This window comes from Ursus arctos, unplaced genomic scaffold (genome assembly GCF_023065955.2).
Source record: "Ursus arctos isolate Adak ecotype North America unplaced genomic scaffold, UrsArc2.0 scaffold_10, whole genome shotgun sequence".
Lineage (NCBI taxonomy): Eukaryota > Metazoa > Chordata > Mammalia > Carnivora > Ursidae > Ursus > Ursus arctos.
Window position 1 is genome coordinate 49548073 of NW_026622764.1, and position 24298 is coordinate 49572370.

General features: G+C 35.2%; 1 protein-coding gene across 1 annotated transcript in view; it reads right to left on the reverse strand.

Moving 5' to 3' along the window:
- SUGT1 (SGT1 homolog, MIS12 kinetochore complex assembly cochaperone) overlaps positions 1 to 24298 on the reverse strand; it is a 64489-nt gene that overhangs the window by 25045 nt on the left and 15146 nt on the right. The window contains exons 8-12 of the mRNA XM_026493368.4: positions 23171 to 23205; positions 21198 to 21294; positions 20303 to 20410; positions 11828 to 11918; positions 8374 to 8555 (exon numbers count right to left, since the gene is read on the reverse strand). Of these exons, the coding sequence (XP_026349153.1) occupies positions 8374 to 8555; positions 11828 to 11918; positions 20303 to 20410; positions 21198 to 21294; positions 23171 to 23205 (513 nt within the window). The remainder of the gene's footprint in view (positions 1 to 8373; positions 8556 to 11827; positions 11919 to 20302; positions 20411 to 21197; positions 21295 to 23170; positions 23206 to 24298) is intronic.

Consider the following 24298-nt stretch of genomic DNA (forward strand, 5'->3'; position numbering starts at 1 on the left):
TTGGACAGAACTTTTAAGATCCCCTTCACTGTGACAAATATATACAAAGGAATGCTGGAATTTTTTTCAAATCAATGTGTGTACACACAAGTACATAAAATCAATATCTAAGTAAAGAACTGATTATCTATTTACCATCAATAGAATATACCACCTACCAACAACCCTAGCATATTCATAAGTACGTTCTAAAAAACCTCTGGACATTTGTTATCTTAATGCAATAAAAATTAACTGACTTGGATCACAGCCAAAAACAGTGTGAATTATTCAAATCTAAACATTTTTTACATAATCAGCTGTGCTGCTGGCATATGTATATAGTAATAAACCCGACTATTACACTGGAACCTCAATATAATCCCATGCCCCACACTCCCTGCAAGCTCCCTTACATGGGCTGCTTTGGATGGGATGTTCTTCGCCACCCGTTTATTACCCCTTTATTCTTTAGTTATCCCCTAAACATGACATACCACCATTTCTCTGTGGCCTCCTTTGACCATAATCAGGACTCTACCTTTGCAGAATTTGTATTCTATGTGAGCATAATTACCATTAATATAATATGTAAAACACTACACTGTTAGAATTTTAAGGGTCTGTTTTCTTTTATCTGCTTCGTACCCTTGGTTCCAACAAGGCAAGGGACATATTTTACTAACACTTAAATCCTAGATCTAAGCCACAACAGTTGGGCACATGGTAGACCTCAAATAAAATACTGATAAATATGTTTCTAAATGTAATGTGTAGAAGCATGTGGGACTAGACCTGTTCTTACCTGAATGAAACTATGCAGCATATACTACGTGTTTTAATACCTTCTTTCATTAAGACAGAAGTATATATAAACATATGTTAGCAGCATATAGCATGAGACTTGTGCTTACCTCACTGAACTATACTGTGTATAAAATGTCATTCAAGTAACATCTTCTCTCATTAATATAAACCCACTAATAGCCTAAACCCCTAACCTTAACCCTAAGCCCTAACCCCAATCCTAATGTCATCAAGCCCTCTGGAGAGTTCTCTTAAGTTGTAGGATACCATGCAGATATCCTCACCCTAGCCCTAACCCTAACCCTAACTCTGGCCATAAGCCCTAACCTAATCCTAACCCACAGCTGAGAAGAAAGAAAGAAAAAAGAAGTGGTATACATATACAATGGAATATTACCCAGCCACAAAAAAAAAAAAAAAAAAAAAAAGAACCAAATCTTGCCATTAGCAATGACATGGATGGAGCTAGAGAGCATTATGCCAACTGAAGTCAGTCAGAGACAGATACCATGTGATTTCACTCATATGTGGAATTTAAGAAACAAAACAAAGGAGCAAAGGCAAAAAGAGACAGACAGAGGCAAACCAAGAAACGGATCCTTACCTACAGAGAACAAACTGATGATTATCAGAGGGGAGGTGGACGGGGCATGGGTTAAACAGGGGATAAGGTTAAGGAGTACAATTGTGATGAGCACCAGATGATGTACAGAAGTGCTGAATCACTATTTTGAACACCTGAAACTAATATTACATGTATAGTAACTAAACGGAATTTAAATAAAAACTTTAGGGTCGCCTGGGTGGCACAGTGGTTAGGCATCTGCCTTCGGCTCAGGGCATGAACCCGGCATTATGGGATCGAGCCCCACATCAGGCTCCTCCGCTATAAGCCTGCTTCTTCCTCTCCCACTCCCCCTGCTTGTGTTATGGGATCGAGCCCCACATCAGGCTCCTCCGCTATGAGCCTGCTTCTTCCTCTCCCACTCCCCCTGCTTGTGTTCCCTCTCTCGCTGGCTGTCTCTATCTCTGTTGAATAAATAAAATCTTTAAAAATAAATAAATACATACATACATACTTTAAAAAATCTAAATAAAAAGGGATAAATTCTATATAATAAACTACTCCTATGAAGATGAAGAAAGCAAATTTAGTTTATAATCTGGTATTTACTGATGACATTTGTTTTCCCATTTCCTTATGGACTACAGTGCAATTTAAGCATTTCCCTCTGTGTACATATTGGTCCTTTAGTCCCTATTAGACTGGAAGAGCATAGATGACAGTCTATTTTGCTTGTTTTCCCAGAAGTACTTGGTATGTACCAGGCGGCTTGTTTTAAGGGCGGTACATGGTTCAATTACTATTAGCAAAGCCTTGTATGAAAATGGATGCAGATTCTATAATCTATCTTCGAAATTTCACACACTGCTATTCTGTCTAGCATACTCTAAAAGTCAATACTGAAACTGACTTCTCTTCCTGGGGACACAGAGTAGATGTGCTTTATCCTATTCTTCCCACTAAGTACTACTAAAAACCTTGGACATTATATATATGCAAACAATCATAAGAAGACTCTAAAAGATGAAAGGACAAAGACAGATCAGTAGGGACCTTGGGAGCCAAGGAACAACATAACACGGTGGTGAGTCCCCTGGGTTTTCTTTTTTGCCTCATGTCCTAGAGCTGCTGCTGAAGAAGCTGGAAACACTTTGAGGCACACACAAAAAAACCTCAAACAGAAACCTGGTTTCTCTAGCTAAAGGATGAAGAAAGACAAAAAGACAGCTTAGGAAGACAGAAAAGTTTTAGACTATAATTGACCCATTGCACTAGACACCACAGGAAAAAAACTGTGGTCCCATCCCACCCAAGGCCAGTAAAAGCTGGGTGAGGAGCCTAGACTTCCATCAGTGCTAGGCTATCATGAACCCACCTCCTCTGCCACCTGTGGTGTCAGTGAAACTACATAGATACATCTATCCCACTCCCAGTAGTAACAAAGAGATGCTCTGGGATGTCTAAGGAGGCTGATTAGAGCACCTGGATGTCTACCTCCACCTAGCAATAATGAGGTAGTGTCTTCCGTTCCTCTGACAGAGTGGTTGGCAGAGAAAGCCAAATAAGATGGAGGATTTTTTTTTTTTTAAAGATTTTGTTTCTTTATTTGCCAGAGAGAGAGTGTGTGCATACAAGCAAGGAGAGCAGCAGGCAGAGGGAGAAGCAGGCTCCCCGAGGAGCACAGAGTCTGACGCAGGACTCGATCCCAGGACCCTGGAATCATGACCTGAGCCAAAGGCAGATGCTTAACCAACTGAGCCACCCAGGCACCGCTAAGACAGAGGATTTAAATAAGATCCAGTCTCACAGCAGAACATGAAAACGTCCAAGTTTCAACTGAAAATCACTTGTTGCTGGTAAAAAAAAAAAAACACCACACACAAGGAAAATTTCAGATTCTATTTTTTTAAAAAAGAAGACAATCAATAGATGCTAATGTTGAGATGAGAGAAATGTTAAAATTATCTGACAAAGATTTTAAAGTAGTCATAGTAAAAAATGCTTTAACTAAAAATCATGAAGTCACTTGAAACAAATGAAAAATAGAAAAATTCAGCAAAGAAAAGAAGATATAAAGAAGCATCAAATGTTTTAGAATTAAAAACCACAATTGAAATAAAAAGGTAAGTGGATAGGCTAAAGAACAGAACAGAAGGGACAGAGAAAAGAATCAGTGAACCTGAAAACAGGACAAATCACCTAATCTGAGCAACAGAGAGAAAAGAGAGATAAAAGGAAGAAAGTCCCAAGGATGTGTGAAACTGTAATGAAATATTTATCTTTTATCATCAGGTTCCAGGAAGAAGACAAAGAGGGTAGATCTGAAAAAGTACTCAATGAAATAATGGCTGAATATTTCCCAAATCTGCCAAGACACATAAACCTATAGATTCAACAAACCCCAGTCAGGCTAAACCCAAAGAAATCTTTGCTAACAGACAATTTGCCACAGGCAGACCTAAAAGAATGCGAGGGGGCACCTGAGTGGCTCAGGTGGTTAAGCGTACGACTCAATCTCAGCTCAGGTCTTAACTTCAAGCCCCACATTGGGCTCCACTCTGGGCACAGAGCCTACTTAAAAAAATAATAATATAAAAAAAGAAAAAAAAGAAGAATGCCTAAAGAAAGTTCTCTAAAATAAGAAAGAATGACAGAAACTTAGAACATTAGAAATGAAAAAAGAGACACCAAATAAAATATTATTTGCTTTTTTTCTTGAGCTTTCTAAACTGTGTTTGACAGTTGAATGAAAATATAACACTGTATGATGTGGTTCTAAATGTATGTAAAGGAAATACTTGTGAAAATTATAAATGAGAAAGGGTAAAGGGACATAAAGGGAGGAGGTAAGGTTTCTACACTTCACTCAAACTGACAAGAAAAATGACACCAGTAAATTATGATAACCTACATATAATATAGCTAGCATACAGAGGAACCACTAAAAATGCTATACAAAGAAGAAACACTAAAAAATTATAAATAAGTAAAAATGAAAATGAAACTAAAAAATATTTAAAAGTACTCAGAGGAAGGCAGGAAAAACAAAAACAAAACACAACAAAAAAATAAGATGGTAGAATTAAAGTCCTAACATATCAATAATTACATTAAATGTAAGTGATCTGAACACATCATTTAAAAGACAGAGACCGGCAGAAGAGATAAGAAAACATAACCCAACCATACGCTGTCTCCATGAAACACACTTTAAAACAGTAGGAATTGATCAATTTAAATATGATATAGACAGGTTGGAGATAAAAGAGTGGAACAAAACATCATGCAAAGAAAGATTAAGCAAAAGATAGAAGAATTGGCTATATTAATACCAGAGCAAAGAAATTACCAGAGCTAGAGAATGACACGTATATATGATAAAAAGGTCAATCCACAATGAAGATGCAACAATCCTAAATGCATATGCACCAAACAGAGCTGCAAAATATGTGAAGTAAAAACTGACAAAACAATAAGTCAACATCAGCAAGGATACAAAAGAATTCAACGACAATATCAAGGAACAAGATCTAACTGACATCCAGAGAACACCCCCTCCAACAACAGAATACACCTTCTTTTCAAGTGAAACATAAACTTAAGAAAGACCAAATACTGGGCAATAAAACAAAGAATGTATATCACATCATACATAGTCTCAAATTACAATGGAACAACATTAGAAACCAATAATAACAAGGTAACAGGAAAATCTCTAAACACTTGGAAACAGAACAACACACTTCTAAACAATCCATGTGATGAAGTCTCAACTGAAATCAAAATACATATTAAACTGCATGAAAATATAACATTAGAATTTGTGAGAGACAGCCAAAACCCTGCTAAGAGGGAAATTTATGGCATAAACACACACAACAGAAAACAAAGTCAAATCAATAATCTAATTCACATCTGAACAACCTAAAAAGATAGCAAAATAAACCCAAAGCAAGCAGATGGAAGAAAATAACAAAGAACAGAAATGAATGAAATTTATAATAAAAAATTGAAGAGAATATATTCTTAAGTCAACAAAGGGCTGATTCTGTGGAAAAAAAATTCAGTTAACATTGGCAAACCTCTGTATCAAGACTGAAAGAAGACAAAAATTACCACCATAGGAATGAAATGGAATATCACTACAGACCCTGTAGATAGCAAAACAAAAAATAGCAAGAAAATACTACCAACACTGACAGGTTAGACAAACTAAACAGAATAAAATGCTCAAAAAAACAGACTGCCACAAGTCATTCAATATGAGATAGATAATCTGAACAGTCCTATAAGCTATTAGAATAAGTTTGTAATTTAAAATCTTGCCAAAAAAGATGTCCAGGCCCAGATGGTTTCACTAGTTTAAAGAAAAATTAACACCAATTCTACACAATCTCTTCCAAAAAACAGATGAAGATAGAGCACTTCTCAATTCATTTTATGAAGTCAGTATTACAGATACCAAAACCAGACAAAGACATACAAAAAAAAGAATACTACAGACCAATGTCCCTTATGAACATAGACACAAAAATCCTTAACAAAGTATCTGAAAGTAGAACTGAGCAATATATAAAAGGAATTATACACTATGACCAGGTGAGGCTTATCCCAAGGATACAAGGTTGGTTCTAGTAGAAATAGCATATTAATCATATAAAATCACTGTTGTAACAGGTTAAAGAAGAATCACATAATCACTTTGATCAATGCAGAAAAAGCATTCAAATTAAAAAAGTGAACAGCTAGCTGTGCAGTGCTGGTGGTATAGTGGTGAGACCAACAGCTACCTTCCAAAAAGTCAACAGCCATTCATGATAAAAATCTCACACACGGAATAGAGAACTTTAACCTGATAGAGCATCTGCAAAAAACCTACCACTAACATTATAATTAATGGTGAAAGACTGAATGGTTTTCCCTTAAACTGGGGAACAAGGCATAAGTGTCCACTCTCACCACTCTTACTCAACGTAGTGCCAGAAGTTCCAGCCACTGAAATACAGCAAACAAAGAAGATAAAAGTCACAAATAGCAGACTTAAGAAGTCCCTATTTGAAGCTATGACTGTCTACATAGAAAATTTACCAAAAAAATTTCCTAGAATAAGTGAGTTTAGCAAGGTCACAGAATGTTAAGCTGAACAAAAAAACCAACTGTGTTTCTAAATACTAGCACATGAACATGAAAGTTATATATACAATACAATTAACAATCACTAAAAAAAAGAATACTTAGGTATATCCTGCAACACATGCTTAAGATTTACATGTGGAAAACTGCCCAACACTGATGAAAGAATCAGAGATCTAAATAAATGGATTGCAAGATTCAACAGAGTAAAAATGTCAATCTCTCCAATTTGATATACAGTTCAAAGCAATTCCTAACAGGATATTTTGATGCATAGAAACAAAATATTCTAAAGTTTATGTGGAAAAGCAAAGGAACTAGAATATTTAACACACTTCTGAAAATGATTAACAAAGTAGAAGGAATGATGCTTCCTGGATTCAAAACTTACATAGCTAAGATAATCAAGACTGTAGTATTAACAGAGGGATAGACATGTAGATCAATGAAAACAGAGAAGCCAGAAACAGACTGAGACAAATATGCTTAAGTAATTTTTGAGAAACACAAAAACAATTCAATGGAAGAAAGACAGTTTTTCAACAAATGGTTCTGGAGCAAATGAACACGCATAGGCCAAAACCAAAACATACAAAAAAACCTCAACCTACATCTCAACTTTATATAAAAACTAACTCAAAATGGATCACGGACTTTAATGTAATATGTGAAACTATAAAACTTTTATCGAAAGAAAAGCACAGGAGAAAATCTTTCAGATCTAGGACTAGGCAGAAAGTTCTAGACTTGATACTAAAAGCATAATCCATAAAAAGAAAAACTGATAAACTGAACTTCATCAAAATTAAATACTTTAGCTCTGCAAAAGACCATTAAGAAAATAAAAAGGCAAACTACAGACTAAGAGAAAATATTTGCAAACTATGTATCTCACAAAGCCTTGTCAGATTAGCAGTTCCAGGAGTTAAGGAGGGGGAGGGGTGGAAGGAACTGTGTATGGCTATAAAATGACAACAGTGAAGGAATCCTGTGGCAGTGGAAATGTTCTCTATCTGAACTCTCAGTATCATGGTTGTGATACTGTACTGTAGTTCCGCAAGATGACTCCACTAGGGGGAACCGTGTAAAGGATCCAAGGGATCTCTGCATTATTTCTTACAACTGCATATAAATCTATAATTACTTCAACATAAAAAGTTTAATTAAAAATAACTTTTTAAAATCAACAGTGAAAAGCTCAATCATGAGCAATTAAAACACAGTAATTTCTGTGGAATATCTGAATCTCACAGGCATACATTAACTAAATACTAATTTGATTATAAATGCCTTAAGAGAAGAGACCGACATTTCCAAAGCTACTGATAAAAGTCAAATGATTACAACTAAAGCAAAATAATCAACCTAGTTATAGAGAGATGACTTGTTATTAAAATCTCAGAACTTGAGGCCTAATTCAGGTGGTATTTATGTTGTCCTGGGCCTTATTTTCCTAGTCAACAAATTATTAACAAACCAATGAGTAATTAATGTGTACCTTCTATTTGCCAAACACTGTTCTGGCAGTTTCCCATCTATATTCTTCATCTCTGACACTGAGGCCACTATGTATGGTTCTAACGGAGGCTCCTTCAGCTATTGTGATAAATCCAACTACAGGAATTAAGAGTACTTCTTCAGCCTTCCAAGTTCTAACTAAATGACTATTTGGAATAAACCACTTGCGTCTCAACTCCCCCACAAATGTCCAACTTCCCTAATAATTACTCTAAGTTTAGAGCAGAAAGAAATGTTCAGATGAAGCCTATTCAAAAAGGCCTCCCAACTACAGTACATGCAATTTGGTTTCAAATTGCCTACTTAATCTTTCTTTAAAAATTTCTGAAATTTACTACCATAATATACATTTCTCAAGCTTATGTTCTTACAAATGATTTGTTCATAGCACGTTTCACTTCATCAGAACCATCTGAATAGATCTGCTGAAATAATTTGTTTAAAGCGGCATCTCCCTCCAACTTCTCATTTTTTTCTTCTTCTTTGATCTCACCAACCAATTTATCCCAATTTCTTGTATAATGAGATGATGATGGATATAAGTTCTTTACATCTATGGAGTAAAAAAGACAGAAGTGATTAAATCAACATGTGATGATTATGTCAAGAACACGTAACCTTTGTGACCATGGTATACAGAACATCTCAGCAAATAGTTCAGGTAACTAAATTTCATGTTTATAATAAACGTCTTTCTGATATATACCTCAATAATCAAATACACACTTCTAAAAACTGACCCAGAGTAATGTAAAATCTGGGAATTTCTTTTGAGCAAAATCTTAATAAAGTGTACATTTTTGGTACATTATGCAAAATTAGATTTAAAACATTCTTTGCGTTAATAATGAGGGGACTGAGTGAGAAATATACTAGAACTTTTATATTTACAGAAAAATTGCAGAGACTCTACAAACAATTCTAAAAAGTGTTTTTAAATAATGCTTCATAAAGATATTTCTCTTATAAACAAGATAATAAATGTTAAAAATGTGGCTTGAGGTGCTTAGAGAAAAACTGAAAATATAAGTAATTATCCATGCCATTAGACAGTGAGTTAAGACTCCATCCTCTCCTCACATTACATTATTAGATTACTTCAACAGGAGATAGTAAGCAATTCTTGAATGTTGAAAAATACACCACGTGATCATCTAGAGTTCAATGCCCACTCACGCACACACAGAAAATAATAGTACCTGTAGGGCACACTGGGGTAAATGGAGGCTGCTTACAACCAGAGAGGCTACTGACTGGCCCAGCGGCTCAGGGCACTGCCGAGGCTATCCTAAAGACTAAGGGAATCAAGATGGTGGCACCCAAGTCATTAAAAAGTTATCTACCTAGTAGCTATAAGAGCAGTTCCGTTCACTCTACGATGGAAATATAACGCAGGCCACAGATGTGAGCCACATAAATAATTTAAAAATTTCTAATAGCCGTGTTACTAAAAAGAATCAGGTGAAATGCATTCTAATAAAATATTTTATTTAACCTAATATATGTAAAACAGTATCGCTTCAACATGGATCAATATAAATATATTAAGACATTTTATGTGCCTTCTTTCATATAGTCTTCAAAATCTGGTATTTTATACTTCCAGCACAACTCAATCCAGACTAGTCATCTTCAAAAGCTCAGCGGCTACATGTGTTGAACATACTGGACAGAGTAGCTACAGAGCTTTAAAAAGAACCTGATTCAAAGTTTCCCTATTAATAAATTAGGACACATTACATGGCCCTCTTCCACTACTGCCTCTCTGTCGCTTTCCTCAAAATAGTTCAGAAATGAGAAACCACTAACTGTTTGGTCTGTTGTTCCACCCCTTCTCTTCACCTCTAAGCCAACTTTCCCCCTGCCTATCTTCCCAGCAAAACCAAACCAAAGAGCACCCCACAGTTTTATTTAGGGTAAGCACACAGTTTTCCAATCTACCCTTCCTCTACCAGTAATCCCCTCTCTACTTGTGTGCATTTTCACTAGTAGCCAAAGAAAACAAAAAAAAGTTATGTCATAGTAAATTAAGAGCCTAAAACATGTGGGTTTAATTAATCCTAATGTTGACTCCCCAGAAGAATGGGAGCACAGGTTAACCTCCATTTTACAGATAAGAAAACTGGCCCAGACAGGTTAAGCAACTTGCCCTTATCTGCAGTCTCCAGCTTGCAGGACACAGGAATCTGACAAGCATATTAATTCCTTACAAAAATATAACAGGACAGAAGGAATAGCATCTGAAATATCCAAGGCATTGAGTTTAAAAGAACTCTGCAACTTTAAAAAATCTTTATATTTAATCTCAGAAAAACTTTAACACCTGTAGATGGTAGATAAACTACTGAGGAATGGACAGGTACCTAACTTCCTTGTTCACTCATTATAGTATCAAATAACTGCAAAGATACTCATGTCAGCAGAGACTATTTTCCATTGTTAGAAGATGTAGCAACAACCAGTATCACATATAGGGTTTATGTGATAATGAAACCCAGACCCTGAAGACCAGGGTTTAGTCCTAGACAATGAAAACTGCCGTGTGATCTTAAGCAAGTTGCTTACTTTCAGAGCCTGTAAAATAGGGCTGCCCACTATAGAGGGCTGTTGTTAGAATTGAGTGAGATACTACATTTAAAGTGTGGGGTTTTTTTTAATGCTTTTTGAGCTATATATAAACCTCAGCCCCCAAATTTCTGGGAGTCAGACCCAAAAGAAGCACATAACATCTTTCCTCTGTCTTTCAGATAAAATGTGAAGCAGAAGCTTAACAGCTTAAATACCAACTTCAAATATTTTCATCCTTAAAAATTACCTGTTGGTGTCAACTTCCTGGTTTTGCTAATTACACAATAGACTAGTTGTGATGTTATTACGCAGGGAAGCTGGGCGTAGGGTACGTGAAAACTCATCATTTCTGCAACTTCTAGGGGCATCTAAATTATTTCAAAATAAAATAAAATGAATGATTTGTTGGGTAATTCAGTGTTTTCTAAAAGGTGCCACAAGGAAATCTGTCTTCTGTTACAGAAAGAGCAGTGAAAAATCTAAAAGTAGCTGAAATACAATAACTCATTTTAGTCATCAAATCAGAACATTAATCAAAAAGAAATTTCTCTTTCATTAATGAGGGCATTGCTGTAAAATACACTCTTAGGTTGTAGTTCTAAGAGTATCTAGCAGATTAATCATTCCATTAGAAAAACACCTATCCATTGCATAGGCTTAAAACTGACCCAACATAGTCTATCCCTTAAAGGGTTAAAAACAATCAATTCTAATTTTCCACTCTTCTCCTAGGCTTTTCTTAGGTTTTCATGACCTGCTTGTGAGCACTTCTTTTAGAGCAACAGACTGAAACGGGTTAGACATTTTACTCTGTGAAGCCCTGAAAGTCCAGGAAATTAGAGTTGACAATATCAGAAGAAATAGAAAGGAATAAATAAAACGGAAAAGGAAGAGAAGCAAATTATTTCAGCAGAATAAACCTCTAGTCTACTTACAACCCAAAAAGAAGTAATAGGAAAGGGCAACACACAAAACCAACCCTCAACTACTGTCATACAGTGACTGGGTAAACAATATAAACGCAACCCCCTCAGGGTTTATGCGGGCATTCACTTATATTCTGTGTTGAAGAACTGAAGGAGGTAGAAACTGCACATGAAAGGCTACTCTGCATTCATTACAGAGCAATCTTATTGCACTCAATGTATCTTTTCTTGGGGACAGAAACAATGAAAGTAGAAGGAATGCTCATTACCATTTAACTTCAACTACATAACACAGTATGAATTTAAAGCTCATCAAGGCCAGAAAACAAACCTGCTATGAACTGTTTTGGTTTAGGCACATCTCCTTGCCCCTCTAGCTTTTCCCATCTCACAGCCTCTGTCTTTTTCATTTTAATTTCAATCTGGAGGAAACACCAAATAAAATTTATTATTCCATGTAAAATATACAAAACAGTAAAAAACAAATGCAATTTCCTTAAGTCACAAAATCTTATAAGAATTAAAAGTGCCCTCGAGATAATTTCCTTAAATTATACAAGGTTAAATTTGAAGAACTCTGAAACATTTTGTTTCTACTTAAAAGCCACCCTACAAAAACAATATGCGTACACACTATAAGCTATAATTAAGAGTCTTGAAATCCATATGCTTTTTTCTTCCAATGCACTGTTCTCAACCAGGGGTGATTGGCAACATTTATGGTTATTGTTGGTCTTCGCAACTGGGGTGGGGGTTAGGGATGCTACTGAACATCCTACAACATAAAGGGCAACCCCTTCACAACAAAGAATTACCCAACCAAAAATGTCAACAGTACCCCCCCCATTGAGAAATCCTGTTCTAAAGGAGTAACTACAGGGGTGCCTGGGTGGCTCAGTCAGGCGTCTGACTCTTGATTTCAGCTCTGGTTGTTAAGATCAAGCTCCCTCACAGGCCTCTGCGCTCAGTGGCGAGTCTACTTCCCTTTCCTTCTCTCTTTCTCTCCCCACCCCCCTGCTTATGCTCTCTAAAATACATAAATCTTTTTTTTTTTTTTTTTTAAAGAATTTGAGAGAGAGAGAGTAAGAGTGAGAAAGAGCACGGGTGGGGTGGGGAGAGGGAGAAGCAGGCTCCCTGCTGAACAGGGAGCACAACATGGGGCTCGATCCCAGAATCTTGGGATCATGACCGGAGCCGAAGGCAGACGCCCAACCAACTGAGCCACCCAGGTGCCCCAATAAATAAATCTTTTAAAAAAATAAAGGAATTACTACATTTGCTTGTACGTTAACCCATTTGAGAGTTGAGACAAATTCATATCATTGTATAAAAATAAAACTGCTAAAATTTTTATAATAATTCATTCAATAATTATTAAATACCCAATATGAGCAAGTTGTAATCTTCAGGGATGTGGTGGATTTTTGAAATATTAAGAATATGTTCTCAGCCATTGGAAAGTAGGTGAGATACTAAAAGAAAGCTGATCAAGAGGCAAATAAATGTTCTAAAAGTTTAGCAGAGATTACATCTGGGTGTGAAAAGAAAAAGTTTCAGTGCACCTTGAAGAGCTTTGAGGGGCAGGAGCATTTGCAATGGTAAAAGGGGGAGTCTCCAGAGGCAAAACGAACAGCCTGAAACTGGAGCCTTGAGGTTTCAAAGGACACAGTGCATCGGGGAGAATGGACAAGACCAATTTGTCTCAACTTCAGAATTTATGTGAGAACAGTAAAAAAATACAGATGAAAGAGGTGTAAGGAAAACTATGAAGAGCTTCTGAATGCTGAACAAATAACTTCACTTATTAAAATGAAATATTAAAAGCATCTTTAGGGGCGCCTGGGTAGCGCAGTCGTTAAAGCGTCTGCCTTCGGCTCAGGGCGTGATCCCGGCGTACCGGGATCGAGTCCCACATCGGGCTCCTCCGCTATGAGCCTGCTTCTTCCTCTCCCACTCCCCCTGCTGTGTTCCCTCTCTCGCTGGCTGTCTCTCTGTTAAATAAATAAATAAAATCTTTAAAAAAAAAAAAAAAAAAAAAAAAGCATCTTTAATTCTCTAATCAAGGCTGGTCCCCTGGAGTCTATCCTTAACCCTAACATACACTCACAGAGCACTTACATATACCTTTTGTTTTCCTTGTTCCAATAATACTCTCACTTCCACTTTTAGCCTAGCAAAATCAGCATTTATAGCACTAATAAACATAATTATGCAAACAGTTTAAGAATCAAAATAGAATTTTTTTAAAAAGATCTTATATATTTATTTTAGAGAGAGGGGAAGTACCAGTGTGGGGAGGGGGCGAGGAGAGAGAAAATTCTAAGCAGGCTCCACACCCAGCGTGAAGCCCAATGCAGGGCTCCATCTCATAACCCCGGGATCATGACCTGAGCCAAAATCAAGAGTCAGACGCTTAACCAACTAAGCCACCCAGGCGCCCCTCAAAATAGAATTTTATGTTCTAATTTTTTTCTAAGAAAAGGATTTAATTTTGTAAATAGGAAAAAAAATCAAAACACAAATTTAACAAAAAGAAAAGCCTATTGACATTGGTTCTTTAACTCCGTTAAATCGGCTAAACCGTTCAAACCAGCCATTACTGGTATCTTTCTACCGCCTGCATTTAGTGTCGGACTCCTGAAAATTTACATTGTAAAATGCTGTAACAAAACACTGAGAAATCTGCCAATAATTTTAATCAGACAGGAAGTGATGGTATAGAAGGGGAGTGGTCTTTGAGTATTTGTATTTTCTCTAGCACAGAAATTTAACAAAAAACTGTTTTCATAATGAAAAAACCATGAAACAAATGTCACTGGGAAAGAGACCAAAAGTCTAGTATTTTTAATGTAATTTATGTGTTTAAATTCTACATAAATAAAAACAATTTTAAGAATCTCTAGAATTCTCTAAAATGAATAATTTTTATAAAGTAAAACACTACCTATATTTTATCTCATACACAGTCTTAAGTGATAGTAATACGGTTATTTTAAGTTGTCACTGCTGGAATCAAAAAGGGGCAAAACTCTCATAGCTGGCAATGACACAGCAACAGTTATTGAAAAGAGATATTATCATCCTAAAATTTAAAACTTCATCTTGCTCCTTTAATTTTCAACTCATCTGGAAATGAAGACCTGGCAAGCACTGTGTACATCAACACTATCCTCAACTAACCTTTGCCTCAGGGCACCCTATATTCACACCTCATGTTCCTGTACTTACGCACTGTCTATAAAAAGTTCCTTGTTTCACCTAAAGAGACACATATACTAGCACTCACATCGACTGAAAGCCACTATAACTGTGCAATATGAACAAAGAGGTCTTTGTAAGGCCAAAGTCAAAGCTCTTAGGAAGAACGTGTATCAAGTGAGACACGCTGACCTGAACTTGAAATTATATTTAATCCATTCATTAAAAAAGCCGCACATAATAAAACACACTTAAAGCAGCTTTTTAAAAAGATAAAAGTGGGGGGAGCTAATTTTCTGTGAATTCCTTTTTACACCTATTCACTTTCAACATTTACACATGCTTTTAAAAATGAAGTTTTAAGTCTTAATGATTCTGGCAGGTACCTCCAGAGTTACCAACAGCCCAATTTCAGATATTTTTATTGCAACTATTAATAAGCTATTCCATTTTCATATAAGTCAAAAATAATCTACAAGTTAACTTAAAACCTTGGTTTGAATGTTCCTCTCATATGCACGAGGAAGGTTTTCAGTAATATCCCAAAGCGGTATTCACAGATTACTAAATAAGAATCCCCGCTGTTCCAGATTGTTAAGTTTTCATTATTTTGCACACTTATCACCCACCTCTAAATTCTTTACACACAGACAATTTAATATTTTCTAATGAAAGAACTTCAGATTTAAAGGGAAGCCATTACTCCAAAGGGTGATGGTATCCAGACACCACCTTCTGAGGAGGGGTGTAAAGCTCCCACTTACTGCCACAGATTGACAGTGGTTATTTTAAGTTTTTTTTTCTTAAAGAGTTTTCTTTCTCAGAGACTAGAGAGCTGTGGAAGTTTACTGCTAAACTTTTTTTTCTGGCAAAGTTTTGACAACCATCTGTTTCAAGGCTATAGTCATTAAATAATTGTTCCTGACCTTTAGAATGTAATTTTCCCAACGTTCTCTTCAACTCTTTGCATGTTTAATGGCTTATCTAACTGCTTCGTCCAAAAATAGAGTAAACTCAAGTCTTCCTGAAGCCATACTGCACATCCACCATCTTTAGTTTTACACTCAAATAATTTTGTAGTATTTTTTTAAAATGCAGAAGACAGTAATTAATGACAAGAAACTAAAAAAAAAAAATCACAAAATCTAATAGCACAATTCAAATATTTACTGAGTGCCTACTGTGGGCCAGGCACTGTGATAGTACATAAGATCACAGTCTCTGTTCTTCCTGAAGAAATTCATCAAAAGAGATATTCCCATAAACAAAAAATTCCAGTATATATCACCTGTAGTGAAAGATCTAAATATAGGAAAATATTCTAGTTTCCCGGAAGTTTGCCAAAATGTCATTAGTAGTGAGACTGATTACTTTCTCAGCTCCTTTATATTTTTCTAAATTTTCTATGATATGCATTTACTGCTTTTATAACCCAAATAAAACTCTATATAAATAATCAGGATAAAATAATAATGGCAGTAACATTTACTGCGCACTATTATAAACCCTGCGTGCTTCAGATATATCATCTCACTTAACAGAATAACCCTATAAAAGGAGATTACCATCCATATTTTAGAGAAGAGGCAGCCAAGATAGACAACTTACTGGAAGTGTCTTTTATTGCTAGAAGTTTTACTTATTTCCTCAGAAATAAGCAGAGGTTGAAAACAGGACAAAAACTACCAACTGTATAATTTCAGAGAAGAGTCATAAGTAGGTGCTACTTGTTGGAAATATGACCATGAGCAACTAACTAATCTCACTGAACCCGTTTCTCCTGTAAAAAGTGATTAACAGAGTCTACCTCATTCAGGGTTCTTATCAGGGTTAAATGAAACCATGTATGAAAAGAACAGAGCACTGTGTCTGGCAAATAACTGAATGCTATTATCATTATCTTCATCAGCATTATAATTAGCTAAAAAATCTGGGCAAATTATTGAACATCTCTGGGTTCAGTTTATACCTGTAAATAGGTGATAAAAATACCTACAGCATGCAGTATTTGTGAGGATTACATGGAATAGATAATACAAAGCAGTCAAAACAGTTACCTACTGTAATTCTGCACAGATCAAACAGTAGGGACTGGCTAACTAAGCTACAATAAATGCATATAGTGAGATACTTCGCTGTAGAATACTTAAGGGCATCAAAAAATTATCCAAAATGTATGGTTAAATTTTAAAATATAGGTATAGAGTGTGTGTACAGTAAAATTCTTTTCTTTTGAAAATATATGAATATGCATTAGTAGAAAAGGGGGCAAGAATACACTTCAAAAACAATTTGTGGATTATCGGCAACTAATCACTTAATAGAAAAAAAAAATTACTACCACCACTGTATCAAAGACATTAATAAAACATGGGACCCCTGGGTGACTCAGTCAGTTAAGGATCCTGACTCCTGATTTTGGCTCAGGTCATGATCTCAGGGTTATGGGATTGAGCCCTGCCTCAGGCTCTGCACTCAGCGTGGAGACTGGCTGGGATTTTCTCTCCAGAGAATAGTGTCATGAAATTGACAAGATGGAACAAAAGAAACACTACAATTTCTTAATAAAATGAATTAACAGGCAGATATGAAAGCTGGTATTCAATAAAAGGTAGAAATAACTATCAGAGGTACTGAAAAAAAATATGAATTCTGACTTGGAAAAACCTAGATATGACATTGTAAAATATTTAGCTACGAAATGCTATTTCATTAATTTAAGGGTCCTACTTCTCTTATTTTCATTGCAAATTAAATTTCACTTGAATTACCACTTAACCAACGATTGTACATGAATATGCAACATTTATTCAACCTTGAAGGTGGAAAAGAAAGAAACTGGATTCTCAAAGCAGAGAAATAGCCCTTTTAAATAAAGCACAGATTTTATGGAATCTCTAATTTCAAGCAGATTCTTCTAAACAAAACCATTTTTCTCAAATCACATAAAGGATTCAAGACACCTGAATACATACGAAAATCAAAGGACTTACTCTCTTAGTGTCATCACTAAATAAGCCTCAGTAACCCAAAGAAAAAATTTTACTTTCAGTATTTTAACAGTCTCCCTCTGCTGTATGAAAAAAAGGTTCAAAACTTTCATTTCCCTTAGGATAAAATTAAGTCCAATTATTTTAATTTGTTTCTCATAAAATACAGCTTAAAAGTTGGTAGTCTAACAAAACTAATATATATTACTTTGGGTTAAGACAAGAAAAATAATCATCTTCCATTACACATCGTTAGAGTTTTAATTCTTTAATACAGAACTTAGAAAAACCTAAGCAAAGAAGCACCAGCTTTCCAGAAATAAAAGTATTCCTCTTGGGCCAGGATGAACAATTTAGTAACTATGTAAACTCAGGGAAAGCATTTAAAGTCTGTGAACCTCGGTTTCTTTTCATCTATAAAACAAAGAATAAAAATACTCTGCCAACGTTGAAGGGTTAACAGCAGAACCCAATTGAAATTCATTCACTGAACAATTACCGAGGAGCACTATGTACAACACACAGGGCTGGGTAAATTTAACAAACGGAATATACTTATACTAAAAAATTACTCATTGTTTGTGCAGTTAACTGGGGCACCCTTCCCTGGGGCATATACAAACACACAAATAGGACTTGCTTCTTAGTCTCACAGACTAAACACAAGGGGAATGAAATGTATACATAAACTACTATACAAAAAAGAAAAGCAGTAACGTAGCATTTAAAGAAAGAAGGGACCAAAAAAGCAAACTGGAAATACAGCAGGACAGTTGCAGAATGGTTAGAATCAACAAGCACTCAAGATTCAAAGGAGAATTAAAGAATGAGAGATAACAGTGCTTCATTAACATTCTCAATTTTAGCCACACAAACTTGTGTATTTATTACCACACATCCTAGTCTTCCAAAAATTATATGAGACCCAGTAACACAAGTTTTTAAGTCAATTACCATCTATTCACACAAATCAGTTTCTACTTAAACAACTTTAAGAGAACATGCATTAACAACCGGTTGATAAAAATATGTACAAAAATGCCAAACTCATAATTATCTGATCTCCCAAATCTAGCTAGAGTTTTGTGGTTAATTATTTCCCCAACTTCTTTTATTAAACAAATTCTACACTATGTGGATGGGGTCAGTAAGACTAAAATCTTGCTAAGATTTCATCTCTTTTTCTCACTTTTTATCATCCAAACAACTGTTTCTTCTCTCCACTCGTACTTTGTAATCTTCAAATAAATAAGTGGGCAAATCACTTCTAACTAGATGCAAAAAACTACCACTTCTTAACTTTGCACTTCTGCTCAAATGCTCTGCAGGCATCCTCTTCTTTCTGCAGGCCCAGTTACCGTATTCTCCCAGACACAGGCCAACCCTGATTCTTAGAACTTCAACTGAATAGTTACTAACATAGTATGTTGTAAGACATGTGTCTAAAGAAGGCATAGTAATGGAAAAAGTCTACTTACATCATCTGCAGTCATAACTCATTATATACCTTCATACAATTTCACAGATGAAAAAATTTCAGCTCATTTAGTCCATATCTCTCATTTTTAAAGACGGTGAAAATTTAGTCCTACAATAATTTTGTGACTAATCTAAATTCACAGGGCAAGCAAAGAACCAGAGTCAGATTTTTTTTTATTTTTCAGTTCAGTACTTGTCCTACTTAATTACATTACCTACATCTTTTGATTGCTTTTTAAAACATTCTATGAATTTTAATTCTATTGGACATTTTACTTCTTTTTGAAAATATAAATTTAAAAATTATATAATTACTCGAACTGCAGTTTAAATCACTCAGTATTCCCTCGTAACAAAATATTCTAAAATTCAGCTTAACTAAAAAACAAAAAAAAGCAGATTCATCTGCTTCATTCATTCACAGTAGTTTGTATTTTTAGCTACATTAAAGTAGGGTAAGAAAGTATCTGTACATCAAAACAGACAAGTTCAAGAGAAGAGCCTTTCGGTATCAAATCTTAAAGAGAGGCTGATAATTTCATCTTTTCTGAAAACCTCTTATAAGAAATATACCAATCTTAAGTATACTAACACTACTGAGGTTAAACTGACTTTTAAATTCCATTGTCCCAGAATCCAGGGAAGGGAAAATTGTTATTCAAAATTTATTGTCCTTATTTACTTGTCCCTTTCTTATTTTTTTCTAAGACTTTATTTATTTATTTATTTGAGAGAGGGAGTGAGACAGAGAAAGCACAAGAAAGGGGAGGGTCAGAGGGAGAAACAGAATCTCCATGAGTGAGGAGCCCAATGCAGGACTTGATCCTGGAACTCCAGGATCATGACCTGAGCTGATGGCAGATGCCCAACCGACTGAGCCACCCAGGCGCCCATTTTCCTGTACCTTTTAATTTGAAAATATGCACTTAAAAGGATCTATAAGCTTATAATCGCATGGGCAATTAGTTGACCAATATTTCTTTATCCTGAAAATATTACTAGTGACAACTTTTACTCATTTAAATAATCTCTATACCCAAGGTGGGGTTCGAACTCATGACCCCAAGATCAAGAGTCAAACGCTCTTCTGAGCCAGCCAGATGCCCCCACTATGGACAACTCTTTTAAAATTGTCCTACCTTTGTTGAAAGTACTTTAAATGTGCTCTGTTCTGGTATTATAGGATGAAGAAGTCTCAGTTTCAAATTGTAATCCTCTCCAGAAGGAAGTTTCACCAAAGCAGACAACTAATGAACACAAAATCAGCAGCACATTTTATAAATTTATATAATGAAAGGTAAAATACTTACACTGAATATAATTGCAGAACTTCAATACTAATGCAGATTTTTTTAAACACTTTATATGGAAAATCAGATTTAAGAAATTCAAAATAATCCTTTTTTTTCTACCTGGTATCCTTTACATGGATTCTCACATACATAATTAAATAAGTAGAAAATAGTAGGTTTCAAACACATATTTAACATTTGTATCTCTAGAAAACTCAAGATACAAGAGCAAAACAATACAGTATGTAACAAAAGAAGTATTCATATGCAGAACATCTACTTCTACCACTAACTTAAATATCACTGAAGTTTTCTACTAAATGCTAAGAAATCAAGTTATTACAAGTCACACTAATTTAATGTGGTTAGTAAATTCTAAGACATATAAATCATACAGCAAATAAGCAGACCTTTTTCATAAAGTATACTACACAAATGTAACCAAATCACATATCTTACTAATGTCTTATATTTGTCAACCAAGTTCTGCTTTGAATTTCAAATCTAAACAAAAAGAAAATAATGGACATCTAGCTATAACCTAAAGTATAAATACTTTTGTCTCAAAATTTAAGATCATTCAAGCTGAAAAGCCATGTTTCAGATTTTCATCGGCATTTTCCACATCTCAGGAAGAAATGATATAGCTGATAAACTGCTATAGATTATTCTACAGTATGGTATATTTGCAAATAAAAGTATTTAATCTCAAAATAAAAAATGGTTCAAAGACTGTAATAACCTCTTTTTCTGAAAATTCCACATTTACATTATTCTTCTGAACATTCTTGATCATAAGTGTAATGATTACTTGAGATTCTGTTTGATACCAGTCATACCTATTAAAAAAGAAAAAAAACCATTTCAGAACATCAAATTTTCTTACAGTTATTGCTTCTTTATGTTTTGTTAAGATAAAAACTACAATCTGATAAACAACAAGAGCTCCACCTTGAGGAACAAATAAGCAAAGCAGATGGTGATTCATGGAAACAATTTTATATAAATAATTTTCTTTGATCTGCACTAATGGAAAAAAAACAGTAGGATACGATGCCTCCAACCTTTCCAAGAGAGTTGAATACTTACATGATTTTCTGGGTTCTGACTTACATCTCTAATATTGTTGTGCTTAAGCTAATGTTAAAGATGAAATTTACTCTTAACGGCTAACCATTATTATACTATTATACCATTAACAGCTTTACGCTTTCATTTCAACCTAATACTAAGTAAGAAAAAGCACTTCTATCCCTCTTTTACAGATGAAAAATAAGCCCTGAAGGGCGGAGCAATCAGCCAGTCAGTGACAGGTGTTACAATGGACCCATGTCAGCGAGACTCCACACTCCAAAGTCTCTTAACTGAAGCTGGGCAAACAGACCTGAACACAGGGAGCAGAAGCAAATGAGCTAAAATTAAAATAATTTAAAATTTAACTCATCCTGCCAGGCACAATATTAAATACAGTATCTTCCTTCAGTCTCAAGGCACATGGGAAAACTAATGTGCCTAGAGATTCTAATTATGTGTATCTTTCCCACAGAAGGCTCTAGAAATGTAGGGATCCTCACTTCCAAATTAGACTATATTAGATTATAAACTCCATGAGGCAGAGTGGTTTATCTATCCTGCCACTATTATATTCCTTGAACTAAGCACAGTGCCTGGTACACAATACCAGTATTAAATCAATGTTGGATTATTTTATGCTCCAAACATAATTATTATTTGATGTTTATATTCTACTCCGGCCGCTGTCACCAAGCTAGTCAAAGTTCCTTGTCTACTTGGTACTTGGAGAGTCATCCTACATCTCCCCAGAAAGAGCACGAATAGATTGTTTTAACATTTCCAAACCATTTTAGGTAATTAAAATGCACCTTGATTAAAGAAATGAACTTTAAGAGTCTCACAGTTTCCCTCTGAAATTCAGTGAGGATGCAAAGCTCCAGATCAATGCCTTGTGTTTCTTTCTGTTACAGTCCTAAGAATACAAGTTGTACACATGCCTAATGAATAATTAAAAATAAATTCGAATACTTGCTAGATGCTTAATTCATTATTGTAACTGTTGCCCTCAGCAATAGTCCCTTTCAACTCATGCAGAATTACTCTGAAAAATTTACTCTAAAATAAAAAGGCAGGTAGTTACAATTCTCTCAAGCCTACTACTAATTTATTTACCTGTGTAGTAACAACTGGAAGAGGCTCTTGTCATACATGGAAAGGTCACATAATACAGAACCAGATGAAGCAAGTTTAAAATGGAGAACCGATTTATTTTTTTTTTATTTTTATTTTTTTTTTTTAAGATTTATTTATTTATTTATTTGACAGAGATAGAGACAGCCAGTGAGAGAGGGAACACAAGCAGGGGGAGTGGGAGAGGAAGAAGCAGGCTCATAGAGGAGGAGCCTGACGTGGGGCTCGAACCCGGAACACCGGGATCACGCCCTGAGCCGAAGGCAGACGCTTTAACCGCTGTGCCACCCAGGCGCCCCTGGAGAACCGATTTAAATTTAACCTTAATATAAACACTAACATCAATCAGTAAACAGCCTTAGAATTAGTTTTCCCAGGCTAAACACAATTTCTAATAAAACTAAAAAACACTGAACATCACAGGGTAAGGACTTGCTTACTATTAAACAACAGGATTTTTCCCTTTAGGCTTATTTATCATGCATTGTTTTATGAAAAGGAAACACTTACTTGATTTTTGACTGATGAGTCCTCTGGGATGCAGACTGATTTTGGCAAGTTGCAAGACAAAGATTTTTACAAATTAGCGACTCTATATTAAAATGCATGTATTATTAATTTACCCAGTGCTATGGTTACTTTGATATGGAATAACTACATGAAAATGTCCCTCAAAGACAAAGCATGGTATTCATAATTGTTAAATAATGTCAGTCATCACAAACTATTAGAATATTCAACACTTTTACAATTTTATGAATTAAAATCTCAAAAAAGATTTTTCTTCTAAAATAAAAGCATAAGAGGAAAGGAAGGAAAAATAAGACAAACACAGAGAAGGAGACAAACCATACAGATTCTTAACCATAGGAAACAAACTGAGGGTTGTTGGAGGGGAGGTGGGTGGAGGGATGGGGTAACTGGGTGATGGACATTAAGGAGGGCACTTGATGGAATGAGCACCGGGTGTTATATGCAACTGATGAATCACTAAATTCTACCTCTGAAACTAATACACTATATGTTAATTCAATTGAATTTAAGTAAAAAAAATAATAAGAAGTAAAAATAAAATAAATGCATAAAACCCAAAAAACTTTCTAAAATTATGACTAGAAAAGGTTATATTTAAATATCCAGTTCCACCTTTACTTGCTCATGGTTTACTTTCTAAATCAAAGTTTACGGTTTATTCTCTAAACCGAAAATAACAATGACATTTTTAAAAAAATTACAAAAAACCCCACATTTTTTAGAAATGGTATAACCTTCAGGCTTAGCAATGGCATCAAACATTGCTCTGGAATATATGAAGGAACATTTCTACGGTGCCTTCCAGATAGCTTACTCTGTTTATGGCCTCTGAGCAACAAACATTCTACACTGCCCATCAAGAAACAAACTGATTGTTGACCAATCCATAGTTTCCTAAACTACATGTGTGCCAGTTAAGACTATGTAAATCTAAAGAACTTGCCCTGGGTCTTAAGTGACCTCTAAGTTGTCCCTAAATGATAGGGAGGAGATGGGATTTCTTCTTTATAGGAAGAAAATAAAACCCCTCTACAGATTTGAGTGTAACTCAGAATTACTCTCCAGTGTTAACTATTGAGAAATACGTGAATCCACGTGATATCA